General features: G+C 44.4%; 1 protein-coding gene across 1 annotated transcript in view; it reads left to right on the top strand.

Moving 5' to 3' along the window:
- The window catches only part of cdh13 (cadherin 13, H-cadherin (heart)), a 251,006-nt gene extending 237,737 nt beyond the window's left edge, over positions 1-13,269 (top strand). Inside the window, exons 12-14 of the mRNA XM_078081980.1 lie at positions 758-991; positions 2,697-2,915; positions 11,670-13,269. Coding sequence (XP_077938106.1) covers positions 758-991; positions 2,697-2,915; positions 11,670-11,677 — 461 coding nt within the window. The 3' untranslated portion in view covers positions 11,678-13,269. The remainder of the gene's footprint in view (positions 1-757; positions 992-2,696; positions 2,916-11,669) is intronic.
- Positions 13,270-15,617: the final 2,348 nt, after the last annotated feature.

The following is a 15,617-nucleotide window of genomic DNA, read 5'->3' on the forward strand; positions in this document are numbered from 1 at the left end:
CCAGACTGGGTTTCATTCTTGACATTTATTGCACATTTATCTTGACTTGCTTGTTCTCTGCTCTCAGCCTCAAAATTGTCTGCAAATTATATATATATATATATATATATATTTTTTTTTTTTACCATGAAAAGGTGGAGGAGACCATTTTCCAATTACAGATCTTGTCTTTTGGTGTTAATTGCTGGCTGACCTCTGGGGTGTTGTGGATGCCGCATGGATTTTTTTTAATAACCTGTAATCGGGGTGAAACAGAGAGCCGTAATAGAGAAGAACCAGGCTGCTTTTTAAGCCTGTATCTTACAATAAGGCGTAATCTCATACACGCACACAAACAGGCCGTGCGCCCAGTCAAAACGTTGTCTTCCACAACGCAAGGCACTGTGATTCCTGCTCCTCCCGCCATAAAGTTATAGACTGTTTCCTTTTATTCGGGTCGAATTAGGTCGGCGGAGTTGAAAGGTTTAGGGAAGATCTTAATAGCTTCATTGACATTTTGTTTTTTTTAAAGCATCAGCATTAACACTTTTTGTTTACGGCAGAATCCAAAACATCTAAAGGCCGATTAACCTTGGAATAATGACGAGGATCACGAGGTTTTAATCATTCATATCCACCAGGATCAGTACTGTTTACATAGGGAGGGGCATCACCAGCAAACTGCTGTGCACTACATACGTTTTGATATCAGTGCACTCAACACTTTTTTTTTCTCCCCCCCTTTCCCCCAATATGTGTCTGTTCTTCGTGTTTGCAGGCAGCCCCCCAGCAACGGGCACCGGCACATTGGTCATTCACCTGGAAGACTACAATGACAACGCCCCCTACGTGGTACCATCGATAGCGCGGGTGTGTGAAGACGCCCACGACATGAACGTGGCGATAGTCGGGGGGCGGGACAAAGACCTCGCGCCCAACGCCGCGCCCTTTAAAATAGAACTCGGAAAACAGCTCGGCCTTGATAAAACATGGAAGGTCACCAGGGTCAACTGTGAGTATTTTCTTTTTGTGTGAAGTGTGTCACCTATTAGAAAATAACATTCACTAACTCTTTAATACGATTGTTCACTGACCTTGACAGACAAACTTGTTGGATGTGCATATGTCACTTTTCCTTCCTGTATTTTATGAACTTTGCGTCCATTCTCAAAACCAAAAGAACCCTGGTGAATGTCTGCATACAAAACTAAGAGTAAGTAAAAGAAAACGAAAAAGAAGGATAAGAGAGATAAAGGAAGGCAAAAGTTAATTTCCCTGCAACAATAAGCCATCCGTGCTGTGTAAAGAGCAGATTAACTAGCACGGATCACACGATGAGGATGAGGAGTAAAACAATAGAACCATGAAGATGAGGATAGACGGACAACCAAGACGTTGGTTCAGGCTTTTACGACCGGCAGCGCTGCCTCCGTTTGTTTGAGTGACAGAGCAGTGCCAGAACCCGCCCACAGGTATTCACTGTGAGTGACAGCGGGAGAAGGAGGTACCGACACTCCTCAATCACCACTGCTGGAAGAGACAGACGGGGCCAGCAGAGAAACCGCGCGCTCCCACTGACATGGACTGGCGCTGTGCTCGTCTCGTCTCCTCTGAGTGTGTGTGTGTGTGTGTAGAACCACAGGAAAGTTACACCTCTCTCTATAAGAATGAACTTTTAAAAGCTTTTGCCGAGCAGCAATTTGTAACCCTTCTTGCTGAGATTGCCAGTAGGTCATTAACATATTTAATCACAACTTTCTTTCTTTTTTAAATCTTTGAGCAGAATATTTAAGGAAAAGTTTTACATTTTGACACATGCACTTATTCGTTTTCCCCAGATGTAGCGTTGAGAAGGTTGATACCACCCTAAGTCTTTCCCGAATAGCCAGCAGCCAATTCAGAGTAAACACTGGGAAACTTTGTCCCGGGGTATCGAAATCTTTAAACGCTTGCCAATTGTAATGTTATATCTCATTTGCTAAAAACAAACACTGAATCTGGCCTGGAGGCTACTGATGCAACGACAACTTACCAAGACACTTAAAAGACAGACAGATATATACTTTATCAATCCCCAGGGGGAAATTTGTTAATTCCTCACAATCTTTTAAAGTGTAAGTGTAAGGTGATAAATGCCTCATCAGATTAGCGCATTTACGCAATACGAATACAAATGGTTTAAACTTAAATAACTGTGGAAAGCATCTGTCTGAGGAAAATCGGCTGGTGCTGACAATCTGTTGGTTGATTTGTCACATGCTGATCAGTTTTTGTAGAAACTTTGCATACATATTTCTCCATGTCCTGCCGCACATAATCAAGATAAAATGATGAGCCAAAGAGGTGGGGTTGAGAAGTACAAAGAAAGGCCTCTGTATTTACGAAATATGTATGACATTGTTTTGAGTTGGACAGTACAAAACTAAAAGTCACCCTACTGGAGGTAACAGCCGTCACAGACGTGATAAATGTGCTGCTTCGCGTTCAGTGGTACAAAACAGCCTTTTTCTTCTTCTTCTTAAGAAATGTCAGTGTCTTGCAAGGAGATGTAACAACCTTAGTTGTGACATTTTGCGTCGCCTCAGTTGTCATGAGTGGCGCAGGCAGACAGTTCGTGGTTATATAAGATATACGTATTCAGATCTGCCTTAAAAAAAAAAAACGGCTCAATTACGCCTTTTTAAATCTCCGGCTCTTCTTCTGCGTGTCTCCCACAGCCACGCACTCCCAAGTCATGCTCCTGCAGCCTCTGAAGATGGCCAACTACCAGCTGCCGCTGCTCATCACCGACTCGGGCGTGCCCCCTCTGTCCAACAACACGGAGATCAAAGTCCAAGTGTGCGTCTGTAAGAAGAACAAGATGCACTGCAGCTCCGGCCCCTCCCACCGCGCCAGCCTCCTAGTGCTGCTCGCAACACCCCTGCTCGTCCTACTCTGTAAGTACCGGAGCAACAACCGATGGACCAACCGACTGCTCGAGACGCTGCCGTATTTTCTGGCATCCTTGTTTAAAACACAGTTTGAAACTGAAGCCGTGCGTCGCGTTGCTTTCAGTTTTATCAGTTGTCGGGAAAATCGATACAGACGCACAACGTCAAACGGTGCCGGGTAGGAGAAGTGTGTTCGGGAGGGAAGCGATCCATTGCACCCGGTGAATAGGAGTCATACAAGTGTTTGGTGTGTGTTTTGTGCACGTGCACTGATGAACAATTTAAATCCCTTCACACGTTGGCAAGTGGGATTTTTCCGCATCTATTTAACAAGAGGATGTCTGTTTTGTTGTTTGACGGCGTGCCTGCAGCACTTCCCGGGAAGACCAACTTGAATTTACTCTGAATATCTCATTTAGGCCATTAGCAATATAGCATGAATAATTCAGCCCCCTCCGCTCACAGCGCCAATGCAGCGGACGGCGTCCAACAGCTAGTTTGCTGAGAAGAAATGTAATTTCCAACTTTAAGGCCCAAAGATCCCGTTTCCCCATCTGAGCTCGTTCCCTGTAGTTGACAGTAGAGGAGGAGGAGGGAGAGATTGTGAGAAAGGGGTGAGAAGAGGAGGGAAAGGAAAGGCAAAAAAAGGAGAATGAGATTTTAGTCACGTCTCCATTTCTCCCTCTAGCTCTTTTTTTGCTCTTTTTGATTTTAATGTTTCTCCTTTTCGCATCCCGGTGATCTTTCCCGCTCGCTGTTCTGTCGGTTTCCCGTCTTTAGTCCTCTCTAACACTCTTTCAAGTGCCTTGTCCTGCTCTTTTACTTTATTTTCTTCTTTTTTTTTTTAGCAATAAGCCGCATACTCTTCCGCATAATCCTTTGCTTGCAGGCAGAATCTCTTCTCATTTCCTCTCCGCATCCTCCGTGCATCAGAGCATCTCGTGTGACCCACGGGCTCTTCCTCCGGCTATAGATCAGTCCGTCCACTGACACTGATCTTCTCTCCAAACGGTCGTTCATTACAGCCGAGTCTTCCTCTGAAGAACTCCTCGCATTGTTGCCTGCAACTGCTGTCGAAAAAACTCCACGATTCACGGGACGCACACACACGTATTAAAATTAAACTGACAGCCAACGCACGTGCGCCCCACACTCCGGCGCGGGTAGACCATTAGCCACGGTCTCAGTGCAACACACTAATCATGAGGGTGAGCTGATGCTGTGTCAGCATCCGCGGGCGAGCCGCCACCTCCCCGAAAAGTTTTCATGGCAGCGCTCCTGAGCGCGAGCGCCAGCTGGAACACTCAGTGGGCTTTACACGCTCTCCTTTTTTAGGATATTTTGTTGCCTTGTCGTCGCCATGGCAGCAACCGGCGGTGTCTGAACTAGAAAGCGTGATAATTGGTTGACGCGACGTTGAAAAGCGTCCCTTTCCTCGATCATTGCCGTTAAAAGCCGCCCCGGGTGACGGGTTCTTAGGCCGTCCGGTTCTGTGGCCGTGTACGCTGTCTGTTCATTTGGACTGTAGCGCGTTTGGTTTGTCAGAGCAGAGAGAGGCAGGTACACAAGGTGTGTCTCTGCACGCTTGTCTCCTTTGGGAATCTCTGTTAGTAATACAGCTGGAACACAGAGGTTCCACCAATTCAGACACACACACACACACACACAGAGTGAGATGGCTCCTGATCAAGCTCATCACGGAGCCCTGTGCAGGGGGGGGACTGATCACTGCAGTGCATAGTCAGAGTCTGGCAGAGAGGCAGAGAGGATCCTGTTTGAATTCCCTTATCTCCAAGCCGAACTTTGACCCTGCCGGAGAGCGATGAGGGGGAAGAAAAATGGAAAGAGCCAGAGGCGAAGGATGGTGAAAGGAGAAGAGAATAAAGGTGTGAAGATTAAACTCTTGTGTTTTTGTTCTGTTTCTCCCACCAGGCGACAGGCCTGTGCACGGCCACGCAGCCTTACCCCCTTTTTCTCCATTTCTCTGGCTCCTCGTGTCTGTTTCTCCCACTTATCTTTGCCTCACTCTGTTCTAGTGACTAACCCCGTCTGCAAAGCGTTTGCTCCACGTACAAAAATAGGCGGTGGAATACTGAATAGTCCACCGCCGACCAGAAGCATGCCGAAACATTTTAATGTCTGACAGATAGCAGGATGCTTGTACAAGTGTGTATGTATGTGCGTCAGTGTGTGATTAGTACAGCTCGGCCAAGCAAGGCCCGCGCGTACAGGTGTTTCCTGTTGCCATGGTAATCAACTTCCACATCTGTAACGATGATACTAACTTCGCATTACTCTAAATATCACAAATAGATTTTTCACACAAAAGGAAAAATACCACGTTAATCATAATTGATCAACGTTAAAGGGGAACTTTTCATGGATAAATATTGTGACATCTGAGGAGTACGATTATAAAATGATTCAATTGTTGAATCTTGAGGCAAGTTCAAGTTCAGACATGTTTTTTTTATGGTTAACATGTGTAGTTTAAGATCTGCAAGAAATAGCCTAACCAGCCCCCACAAATCTACACACATTTAGTGTATTCAAGGAGGACGGAGAAAAGGACAAACAAACAGAAAATGCTCTTGACAAAATAATTTGCATTTTCCTTTAAACAATTGATGCAACTCACATTTGAATATATTTTCTGTGATTTTCTGCAAATTCGCCTGAGAGCTTTGCATAATTGAACACTTGAATCAAGAGAATTGACTAAACCATTTTATTAGCGTTGGAGAGAAAGATCACAAGCTCCACAAGCTGTTTTAGTGCATCTACTCGAGGCCTCAGGGGCTTAAGTGATGTGGAGTGGTGGGGAACTGTAGTACTTCCTGTCACTATATCATTGGCCTCGACCCGATGTCTCCTTTGCATCCGTACCTCAAACCGCCACACTTTTCCACCCCCAACTCCTTCAACAGTGCTTCAGTGTGCAGCAAAAGTAGAGCCGTGTCCTCGCTGGCTTTCTGTCCCACCTCTCATCCCTATTACACTCTGCTGGCTTTGCTTTTCAAACCCTTAAATGATGTACGTTACCCTGCAGGACAGATGGGGGGGGTGACATATACTGTGTCTCCTGATGCTTACGAGACCTTTTGTTTGCTGTTGCAGGATTGGCAGTTAAATCTTGGGGCTTTGCAGGGGCCTACTTTCTCTCCACTCCCTTGTAAGCCCTTTCTTTTGTGATCAGTGGACCCTCACACACATCCACCCCACACACACACACACACAGATTAGCACAAAGTAGGGAACAATTACGCCTTTATCCTGCAGTTTTGTGAAGGGGAAATGCTTGCAGATATAAAAAGAAGACGAACACGCGTACACGCTCAGATTCAGAGTGTTAAAACGCCACGTGAAGGCATCCGTTGTTTACTTAAGATGAGACTTTTGGACAAACTAAGTGCAGTGAAGACGTGCTCGTATGAGCTGCGAGGGCACGGAAAAAGGATGCCTGCCTACTCGTGAGAATGATTCCTAATTTTAAAAGTAATTACATGGAGGCGTGCTCGGCTTTTGGCGGCAGTACAGCGCCACGGGTAGAAAACCAACACGGATGACCACACTGCCCCCTATCAGTGCACACGTGAACTGACGTGCACGGTACGGCACATGCACTATCTCCTCGGAGCAGCCGCACTGCTGCTCTAACTGACATTCTCTAACTCGATGGTGTGTGTGGCTGGAGAAAAATAACTGTGCTGGTTGGACAGTATATAAATCATTAACATGTTACACATACAGGTGCCGTGGACGTGGCTGGGCTCTGAAGATTAATGTATGTTTCTGCCCGTAGTGGCTGTGTGTGAACAAGGCTTAAGAGGGAGGAGAAATAATAAGGTGGTAAAATGAACATCTTACTTGTATTTTCACATCTTTGCATTGCCATTTCATGCAACACTGCGTGTGCTCCAGTTAGGAAGGTCTGCTTGCTCAAACCGGCTGGTAGAATCTTCCTGTGCAGGAGCTGCAGATTTGTCTGTAACTCTAATGTGCTGCAGAGGATGGCTTCTCTCTGTGCTTTGCTGTAATTTCAGCCAAAGTAATAATATAATTCCAAGAGTAAAGGAGAGAGAGAGAGAGAGACAGACAGAGAGAGTCGGGGGGACAAAACAAAGCATTTACCATTAAACACAACAAACAGCTCCCGGCCCAGATGCCACTAATTTACCTCCGTCCTGCCGAGGGTTTTAGTCCCCACTGTTCCTCCCGTGTGATCCCTCGCCTCGCTCTGACAGCCACTTTTCCTCTTCCTTCTGCAGCTCTACGCTAATCTCCTCCCCGCTATACAGGCAGGATGTTTAGGGGCTTATTTACTCTAGTGAAATTACAGCTTCTTCACAGCTGCCTTTTGAAGATGCCTTGCATCAGACCGTAGTGTTCGCTGGCTGCGTTGCTTTTGGCCCTTCGGATCAACCTGTCGAGTGTTATTGATCTCTCAGCTGTTATGTGTGGGACGGTAGTTTAAAGAGGTGTATCAAGTTATCGCTCTATGAAGCGGAAGGCTCAGACAGAGGCTAGTGTTTGTGTTTTCATCCTGGATTAGTCAACGATTCTCAAAAGTGGGTTAAGGAGAGTCCGTGACACTCTGTCGTGAATTAACACACGCATAGGTACAGATGGGGCGCACAAGTAAAACAAGCACATTGTGTCCATTGCTCCAAGCCACATTACCTCCGGGCCAATAGAAACTGATTTTGATGCAATTACAACAGGTTTTGCTACTTTTCACTCAAAGCTTTCAATATCACCTCCATAAAATCTAAGTTTCTGTTTAGCGCTTTGAAATAGGGCTTAAGCATGAAGGTGAGAAGTAAAGAATATATGAATAGTAGTGGTAGTAGTAAAAATGTCAGTAAGCATACGTTTTAGTGTTCTCAGAGATCGAATCTTGTGCTTGACCTTTAAATATTTATAATCCCTATTTGATCACAAAGATGAAAGGCTCGATGGGTCTGGTGCGTCTGATTATGATTTTAAATAATAACACCGGATGGAAATATACTAAAAATAAGCTCTTAATATTTTCTGATGCTTTAATATTTGTGTACATCAAAGATGAAGCAAAAATATCTGTAGTTAATCAGATTTTTTTATCAATCTACGCATATATACAGAAGGATTTATTAAGGTATACGGAATATTATTAAACTATACATTAACGTGATCAAAATGATTCATTTTGACCCTAACATCGATGAAACACACCTAAAAACTTAAGATAATCATATCATGAAGTAATTTCTACTCATCTTTTCACTAACAAATTCTGGTTCTTTTCTTATCTTTAACTCATTCATCATTCAATTCTGGGTTGGTGAGGATCATTAAGTCTCATTATAGTCAGTGTAACCCTGACAGATTTCTGTCTTCTCCTCCAACGTTTCCTCTTCATGCTGCAACGGCGCCGTTTCTGTGTGGCGGCCGTGACGCACCTGAGCTAATCAACTGTCACCCTCCTTTCCTCTCAGCAATTAGAAAGGCTGGGAAGTGGTTACTGTTCCCTCCGGTGTCCTGTTTGATTCCTCCTCGCCTCCAGCAGCTTGTTAAATCGACATTTTACGCATTAAGCTTTGGCTTTTACCTCGATAGACTTACAATAAGCGCAGACGGCGGGATGAGTCGACACGGGTGGATCCCCGGGATGCTCCATCAGGTCATCCGCAGACCGCAGTGTGTGGTCCTGCGATATGCAAATAGGCTCATTCTCCAGCACACGTAGCGGCTCTTTATGTACTGGTTGGAAGGGGATGGTGGGAAAGTTGTGTAAATATCATATACACACTCACAGGGGTCTATGCTGTATAAATGAGACCATTTCTCAGCAGTGAGGGCGTTATGTTGGCTGTGATCAATGCAACAACGATGTGTTACATTAAAAAGTTTATTTTTTATGTGACAACCACAGCAACAAATGCACATGTACAGGAATAAAGGGGGGTTAACGGGAATCATTATAAATGTTCCCGCTGTGATTCTCTATAGTAGCACAGCGGGTTAGTACGGCTAATTCTGCTATCTCAGTGACTCATTCATAACTCAGGAATAGTGTTTATATTCTGTCCCCCCCGCTTTTCTCACTTTGCCGTCTTCCTACATTAAATTCTCTCTTTCAACCGTTCCCGACCCATGAGTAGCCTGCGTCTGCATGGTGGCCGAGGTGAATTGATTTGGAAATGTATTTTCATGCCAAGGTCTTGACTTTTTAGCCAGAGGGGGAGCGTTGGCTCCTCACGTGAGCTGAAACGGGGCAGCCAGAGTTCTCATTAGATTTGCAAAAACCAATATCTGGGTCTTGAGTGCCTTGAGTGTTTCTCCACTTTTATTTCGGTTTCGGGGGGGTGCACTTAGTCCTGAGCTTTATGAAAAGAGGGCATTTGAGGAAAAACAATAGGGAAAAAAAAACGATTTTCCCCCATTTCGGGAGGACTCTTCGATCGCCTCGGAATTTTTTTGAACTACGCTGTCCAATTTATTTCAGGATGTCTGGAAAAATTATAGTTCACATCCCTCAAGACCGCTCCATGATCTCATCAAGGGGCGAAAGAGGCTCAGAGCAAAACGGAGCGGTGGAGATGACGGAGGATATAGACAAATACACATATTGGCATGTCTTCACCCGAAACGCACCACGAGTTTGTCTCGACTGATACCGGCTGCCAACTTAGACGAAGCACGCAAGAACAGTGGGAGCAGCGGTTCACCCCTGCAAAAGGCATAATGCAACGATAAACCCTTTTGCAAACAAACACTAGCTGTGACAAATTGCTGCCTCCAAATTGGTTGTTGTACACCACATTTTGCAGCATGCATTTTGCTAGATTAGCAGTAAAAGGAGAGGCTCAAAGGTAAGCCTGTTAAGTAAGGAGGAGTTGTTGTGGTGCACCTGATCCGTTCCTCGCAGTAACCGTGGCATCGGTACCCTGGAGTTGTGCTATCGGTGACGCAAACGCAGTCGCAGTCATCAGCATCCACTGCGGGAGGTGCAGGGTCTCTCCTACGTCATTTACTGTAATAAGCAAATATTGCACTTGTCTTGTAACTTTCATCCTGATTTGAATTGTAGATATCAATGCTTATTTGTTTACAGTTCATGTTAAGCGGTGATGTGTCCGGAGTCGTGTCACGTTAGCATGGTAATGTTAGCATGTGGCTATCTAGTTTTAGCAAATGTTCACCTTGTCATCCAAGCAATGGTGACTGATATGCGCCGTAAGCACCTACTTTTATATCCCCTTTTGAAGTGCACCTGTGTTACAGCCTACAATAATGTTTGCTTCTGTAACTAATAATATCTTTGTTCTTAATCTATCTAATAATAAGAATTGGTTTTAATATGCCGAATTGTTATAGATTATTGTTGTTCGGGTAATTAAACTAACAAACATAACCAATATGCGCTTTCATCAGTTAAGAATATGTTTCTATATGTTTTCTTTCCACACTAACTAGCGGAGATACCACGTGTTACCAAGGTCATACTGTTCTTTCACAATTCTTACTAACAGCTGCAATCAAACGCCAGATGTCTTTCACAAGATAAAAATACCTTTAAATGATTAACTAACAAGCCTAATAATTTAGGCAATTAAATTATTATTAGTGTTATAGTTACAAATGATTAGCATATATTATTTATTATTTGATCATTTGATCAAAGTTGCAACTGGACCTGCGTGTAACTATGAGTATGTTTACATTTAGTTTGACTGCTTGACTTCTACTTTGTCCTAAATTAGAATTTAATGACAATGCGTAAGCCCGAAGCTTCAAATCCAATACAGCCAAAGTAGAAAGTGTGAGGAAGGGAAAGGAAAGGAAAGGAGGGAAGTGTGAGGAGGGGAGAGGAAAGGAGGGAAGTGTGAGGAGGGGAAAGGAAAGGAAAGGAGGGAAGTGTGAGGATCCCCTCGACTTCTCAGCTGTCTCCAAACACGTCAGAAACAGTGAGCAGACTTGGAGGAGATGACTGGCAGAGTAGCAATCAATAAACTCTCCCATTTCATACGGCAGCGTGCACGCGTGTGTGTGTGTGTGTGTGTGTGTGTGTGTGTGTGTATTGAAGTGACTGCATGCGTGTCTGTTTGTATCAAATTTAGCAGCAGATTGTTGAAGGCAATTCTGCCAGACTGATGAGACATACTGTCACATTACCAGCGAACACACCCTACATTTTGCAGACTGTATCAGCAGGGAAAACACAGCATCAGTCCAAATTAACATATGTGCTGTGACGCTTTGCAGCCCACAGGTTCCCGTAAAAGATTATGTTGTGTAAATTGAAACAGATTCTCCCCTCAGAGACAAGTGGATGGGGGGGGGGGGTTCAGTCCAGGGTAATGCTCCGCTTGTCCGCCGCACAGTAAACTAAACTCAAGTATTCTACAGGTGTCAAAAGCCAATTCAGGAGCGTCTCCCGATTCGTCAAATGCCCGCCGCACTTGTAGAGTTTTGGAGAGAGTTGCGTTCAGCCACACGGATTGAACCTTCCAGGACATTGAGGAAGGTCCACACGCTGACACACTTTCAAGTTGGTTTTCACATTAAAGCCAATTACTTGGGTCGCGAGAACCTGAGAGCGAACCAGTATAACTCGTCTGTCCTGACTGACTCTTTAATGATGCCCAATTGAGTGCATCTTATCTGGTTCAGTGATGACCAATACTTGTCTTCTTGTCTTTTCTTTCCCACACATTCCTTCTCTTCCTCCTCCCCTCCACCGTCTCCTTCTCCTCTTTCATCTCCTCCCCCCTCCAGGCCTGTAGATTCTGCTGAAACCTCCCGTAGTCCTTTTTGCAACACTGAAAAGCAACGACTTATCGCCCCCACGCAACCCAGGCTTAGGAGAGGAGGAGGAGGAGAAGAAGACCGAAAAAGATGATGAAGAAGAAGCCAGAAGAAGAGTGTTCACCGCCTAAAAAAATAAAAAATCAAACGAGAAGACAGTTACCCACTGGCAAAACTGTTGTATGACAAAGCTCACGCTTTTTTTTGTACATATCTCACTTATCCTTTCACTGCTTTCGTTTCCTTTTCCTCATCTTTACTTTCCTTGTGGCATGTCTTTCCCCAATTGGGTCTTCTCTAATCTCATGTTTCTTCTGACTGTATTTGAAGTTTTTCTCTCCTTTCGTCTCGCCGGTACCCCTCCCCTCGTTATCAATTAGACAACTTATTTCTCACAGTTTTTCATTTTATTTCCGTTTTGGCAGCACGCCATCGCATTGGCAGAGAAGCGTTGCCGTGTTAGCCGTGTTCATGGCAACATGCCGCATCTTGCCGAGACACTTGAAAACAATTTGTTTATTGACATCGTAACAAAACAAAGCTACAAATGAGTTTTGTATTGGAGCTCACCTTACACCTCCGATTCACCCATCTTTTTTTTTCCTCCTCCTCTTTCCCTCATTATCGTCCCCACAGCTGCCACTGATTTTGTTCCGTCCCTCCTTACCCCGGCCTCATGCATAGACGTCATCTCTCTGCCTCTTCTCCCCCGTCTCCCCGTCCATCCTACTGACCCGCGTGTCTCTCAGCGGGCCGGGCAACACTGCGAAGGCTGAGCTACTGTCCTGGTTGGGGAAGAGCATTGACTTTTTGGTGTGTTTCGTTCTTTTCTCGTTGCAGACTGTGTTTGATCTCGTTTCCCTCCTTAAGCGGGGAGAGCAAAGCCTGTTTCTTTGTATGCAGTGGTTGTGGTCTTTTAGGACAAGGTGGTAGCCATAAGCCTTCAGAGTCAGATGCTCTCATGAGTCCTTTCTTCGATTTGCTTCTGTTTTTATTGCATTAGTTGTCATGGAGTGGAAAAAAAAGTATATCTTTATAGTAACGGTGTAAACCTAAAAAAAAATAAGTACTATTATATAAATATTTTATTTTTTACCATTGTATAAACACAGTATTGATTAACTTATGTACTTTGATTGCAAGTTCTTTTATCACCCACACCGTGAGTAAATAAAAAAGGGGATTGCTTTTTTCTGTGAACTTTAGGCACTATTTCTAATGCTATTGATGTGTTGACAATTTTGTCTTTTCTTTGTTTTCTTTGTTTATAATTTAAAATCTGTGGTTAATTGCAGAACCAGGAGTCTTTTTTTTGATGGTTTCCTTGTGTTTAGTTTTTTATTTTGTTTCCCGTTGATTATTTCCTCGCCATCTATCATTACATGTCACAAGAAGATGTGTAAGAAGAAATCAAAAGCTGTTGTTTTGTTGGATAGTTTTGCTTTCTTTCTTGCTCCCTTGAAAGAAAGTAGCTTCTATGGGTGTTGTGTGGAGGACCACCTTAAAAGATGACATTTTGAATGAGTTATGTCTGTCTTTTGCACTGATTTAATAAAGCCGTTACTGAAAATTCAATGGCTCAATTCCTCAAAACACCTCCAGGGACAAATCACATATCCAAGTTGGGGCCACTCAGAAGCACTGATGACGGGATGTCTGGTTCACAGGAAACATATAAATATATTTCAATCCGGAGAGACTTGTTGAAATTTGAACAATGCTTTATTATAACAGGCATAATATGATATTGCAAGTTGTTTGGGGCTTGGACTCCATCCTGCCGCAGGATAGACCAGGGGCCGGGATCTCGAGCCGAGACGAGGCATATCCCCCCCCTTTGGGAGTCCAGACACTGGTGGTGGTGGTGGTAGAGCCCAAGTTGCAAACCTCTCCTGATATGCCAGGTTCTGCTGTAGATTGGAGGTGTCCGGGGTGGTGGCGGGTCACCTTTGGAGCGTGCTGAAATGACAACTGACAGCAAAAGAGAGGAGAACAGTTTTTAACGTTTGCCTGCACCAAGGCGATTGGTTTAAGGTAACGACACCCACGTCTGATACTACCCGACCCCGCCCCTAATCAACTGGCCGTGCCCCCCCAGGGAGAGAGGAGGCCACCAGGGAACGGCACAGCCTGTCCAGTCTTCCTGACTGAATTTTTGCCTAAGCTTCATATATATATATATATATATATTATATGTGTACAGACATAAAGAGATCACTGATTCATGGTTAATGTTCGTTGCCACATGAGTTGTTTTGAGGGATCTTACAAGGATCTGATGTAACTTGTTTATAAGATGGTTGTCATGAGGAAAATGATGGGTGCAATTTACATAACACAACATCAGAGCAGTTTATAGTTCACGTACGATCCGTCAACACTTCCCACATACTGTTATGTGATACCTTGGCACATATTTCCATATGCACATCTGTTAGGGCTCGGCTGATTCCTGAATTGTGTTTTTATTCTTGTCTATGGCATCAAACGCTCTTGGGTAAAAAGTAGCTAAGGGAAATATTCTCTTAGATGCAAGAGACGGTAAAGCAAGACAAGGTGACTACTGAAAAAAAAAGGCGAAGAGAAACCTTTACGTTAAGAAAGTGGCTACAAAGTTGAAAACAAACTTTAAATGGCAAAAAAAGAAATGTTCTTGTGTAGAGCTGAGGTGACTTTGCCTACGCCTTGCTGGGGCTTCAAAACAAAGCCATCCATTGCTTGAGCATTTTACTGTCCTCTACCTATTTAGAAGTCTCGCTGAACAGCTTTGCCAGCGTGGAGGATTTCCTTCTAAAAGCTTTGTTTGACTCTTAATTTTTGAAATGCCAAAAGCAACCATATTATCGAATAATAATGATAGTAATATCCTTCATCCACCCTCTCTCAGCCATTCAGGCTCATTTATTCCCTCCTGCATGATCATTTAGTACCTATTAACACAAGATCCTCATCTCTAATGGCCACTCAATTATCATTTTCCCTCTCATTCTAATTAGGCTTAGCAAGGTTAAGTAACGCCCTGAACTCGTGACGGGCGTTGAATGGTCCATTGGCAGATATGGGTGGCAATTACAGTGGCAATATATTCAACCAGGCCTAAAGGGTCTTTTTATTTTCTCCTTCATCCATCAACTGTTATTTTCCCTCGCTTACCACTCCAATAATGTAGCGTCGCCTCCCTCAATCTGCTGGCCCTGATTCTCGTGAAGGCCAAATATGGCTGCGTGTCTGCGGACATCCCGTCAGTATCCAGCCTCAGTCAACTGAAGACTCGCAAAAACTCTGACACCAGTGTCCCTCCCTGTTTTATTCTTTCGCCACACACGTAACCCTCACAAACCACCTTACTAACTGTCTTTGTTTAGTTTCCCGCCCTTCCTTTCCCGCTACACCTGAATTCAGTTGATCATCACCGTACCTGTACTTCAGCCCCAGTCACTCGATTCGTGCCTGTTTATCCACTGAGCCGACCCCCGTTTTGTATGCGTGTCACTCCAGCAGTTGGCTTGAGGTTTTCTGGTGTTCCTGGTTTTTTTGGGGGGGTTTTTAAGAGGCCTTTTGCGCTTTCCTTCCCCAAGCGTGTCAAGTCTGCTTGTGCTGTTTTTGGGAGTTTACCAAGATCTAAACCCTGGCAAGATGTTTTTTTTGGCTCACTGAGTGGGGCCAGCAGTGCATGAGTGAATCAAAAAGCTCCAGTCCAACGTCGTCCCCTCTATTTGCCCGTTCGTTTGGAACAAGACAGAGGAAGAGCTGCAGCGTTTTAAATGTGCACAAACTGTAGGCTCAAAGTCTCCTCCACACTGATCGTTTGATTTTTTTTTGTCTGGCAGCTTAGGTTCCCTAAAGGCCACACAATGTTCCACTGCAGCCTTGGCCTCTCTCCGCTGCGCCGTAACTGTCCTTGGGCTGGATCGTAAA

This window comes from Gasterosteus aculeatus, chromosome X (assembly GCF_964276395.1).
Source record: "Gasterosteus aculeatus chromosome X, fGasAcu3.hap1.1, whole genome shotgun sequence".
Lineage (NCBI taxonomy): Eukaryota > Metazoa > Chordata > Actinopteri > Perciformes > Gasterosteidae > Gasterosteus > Gasterosteus aculeatus.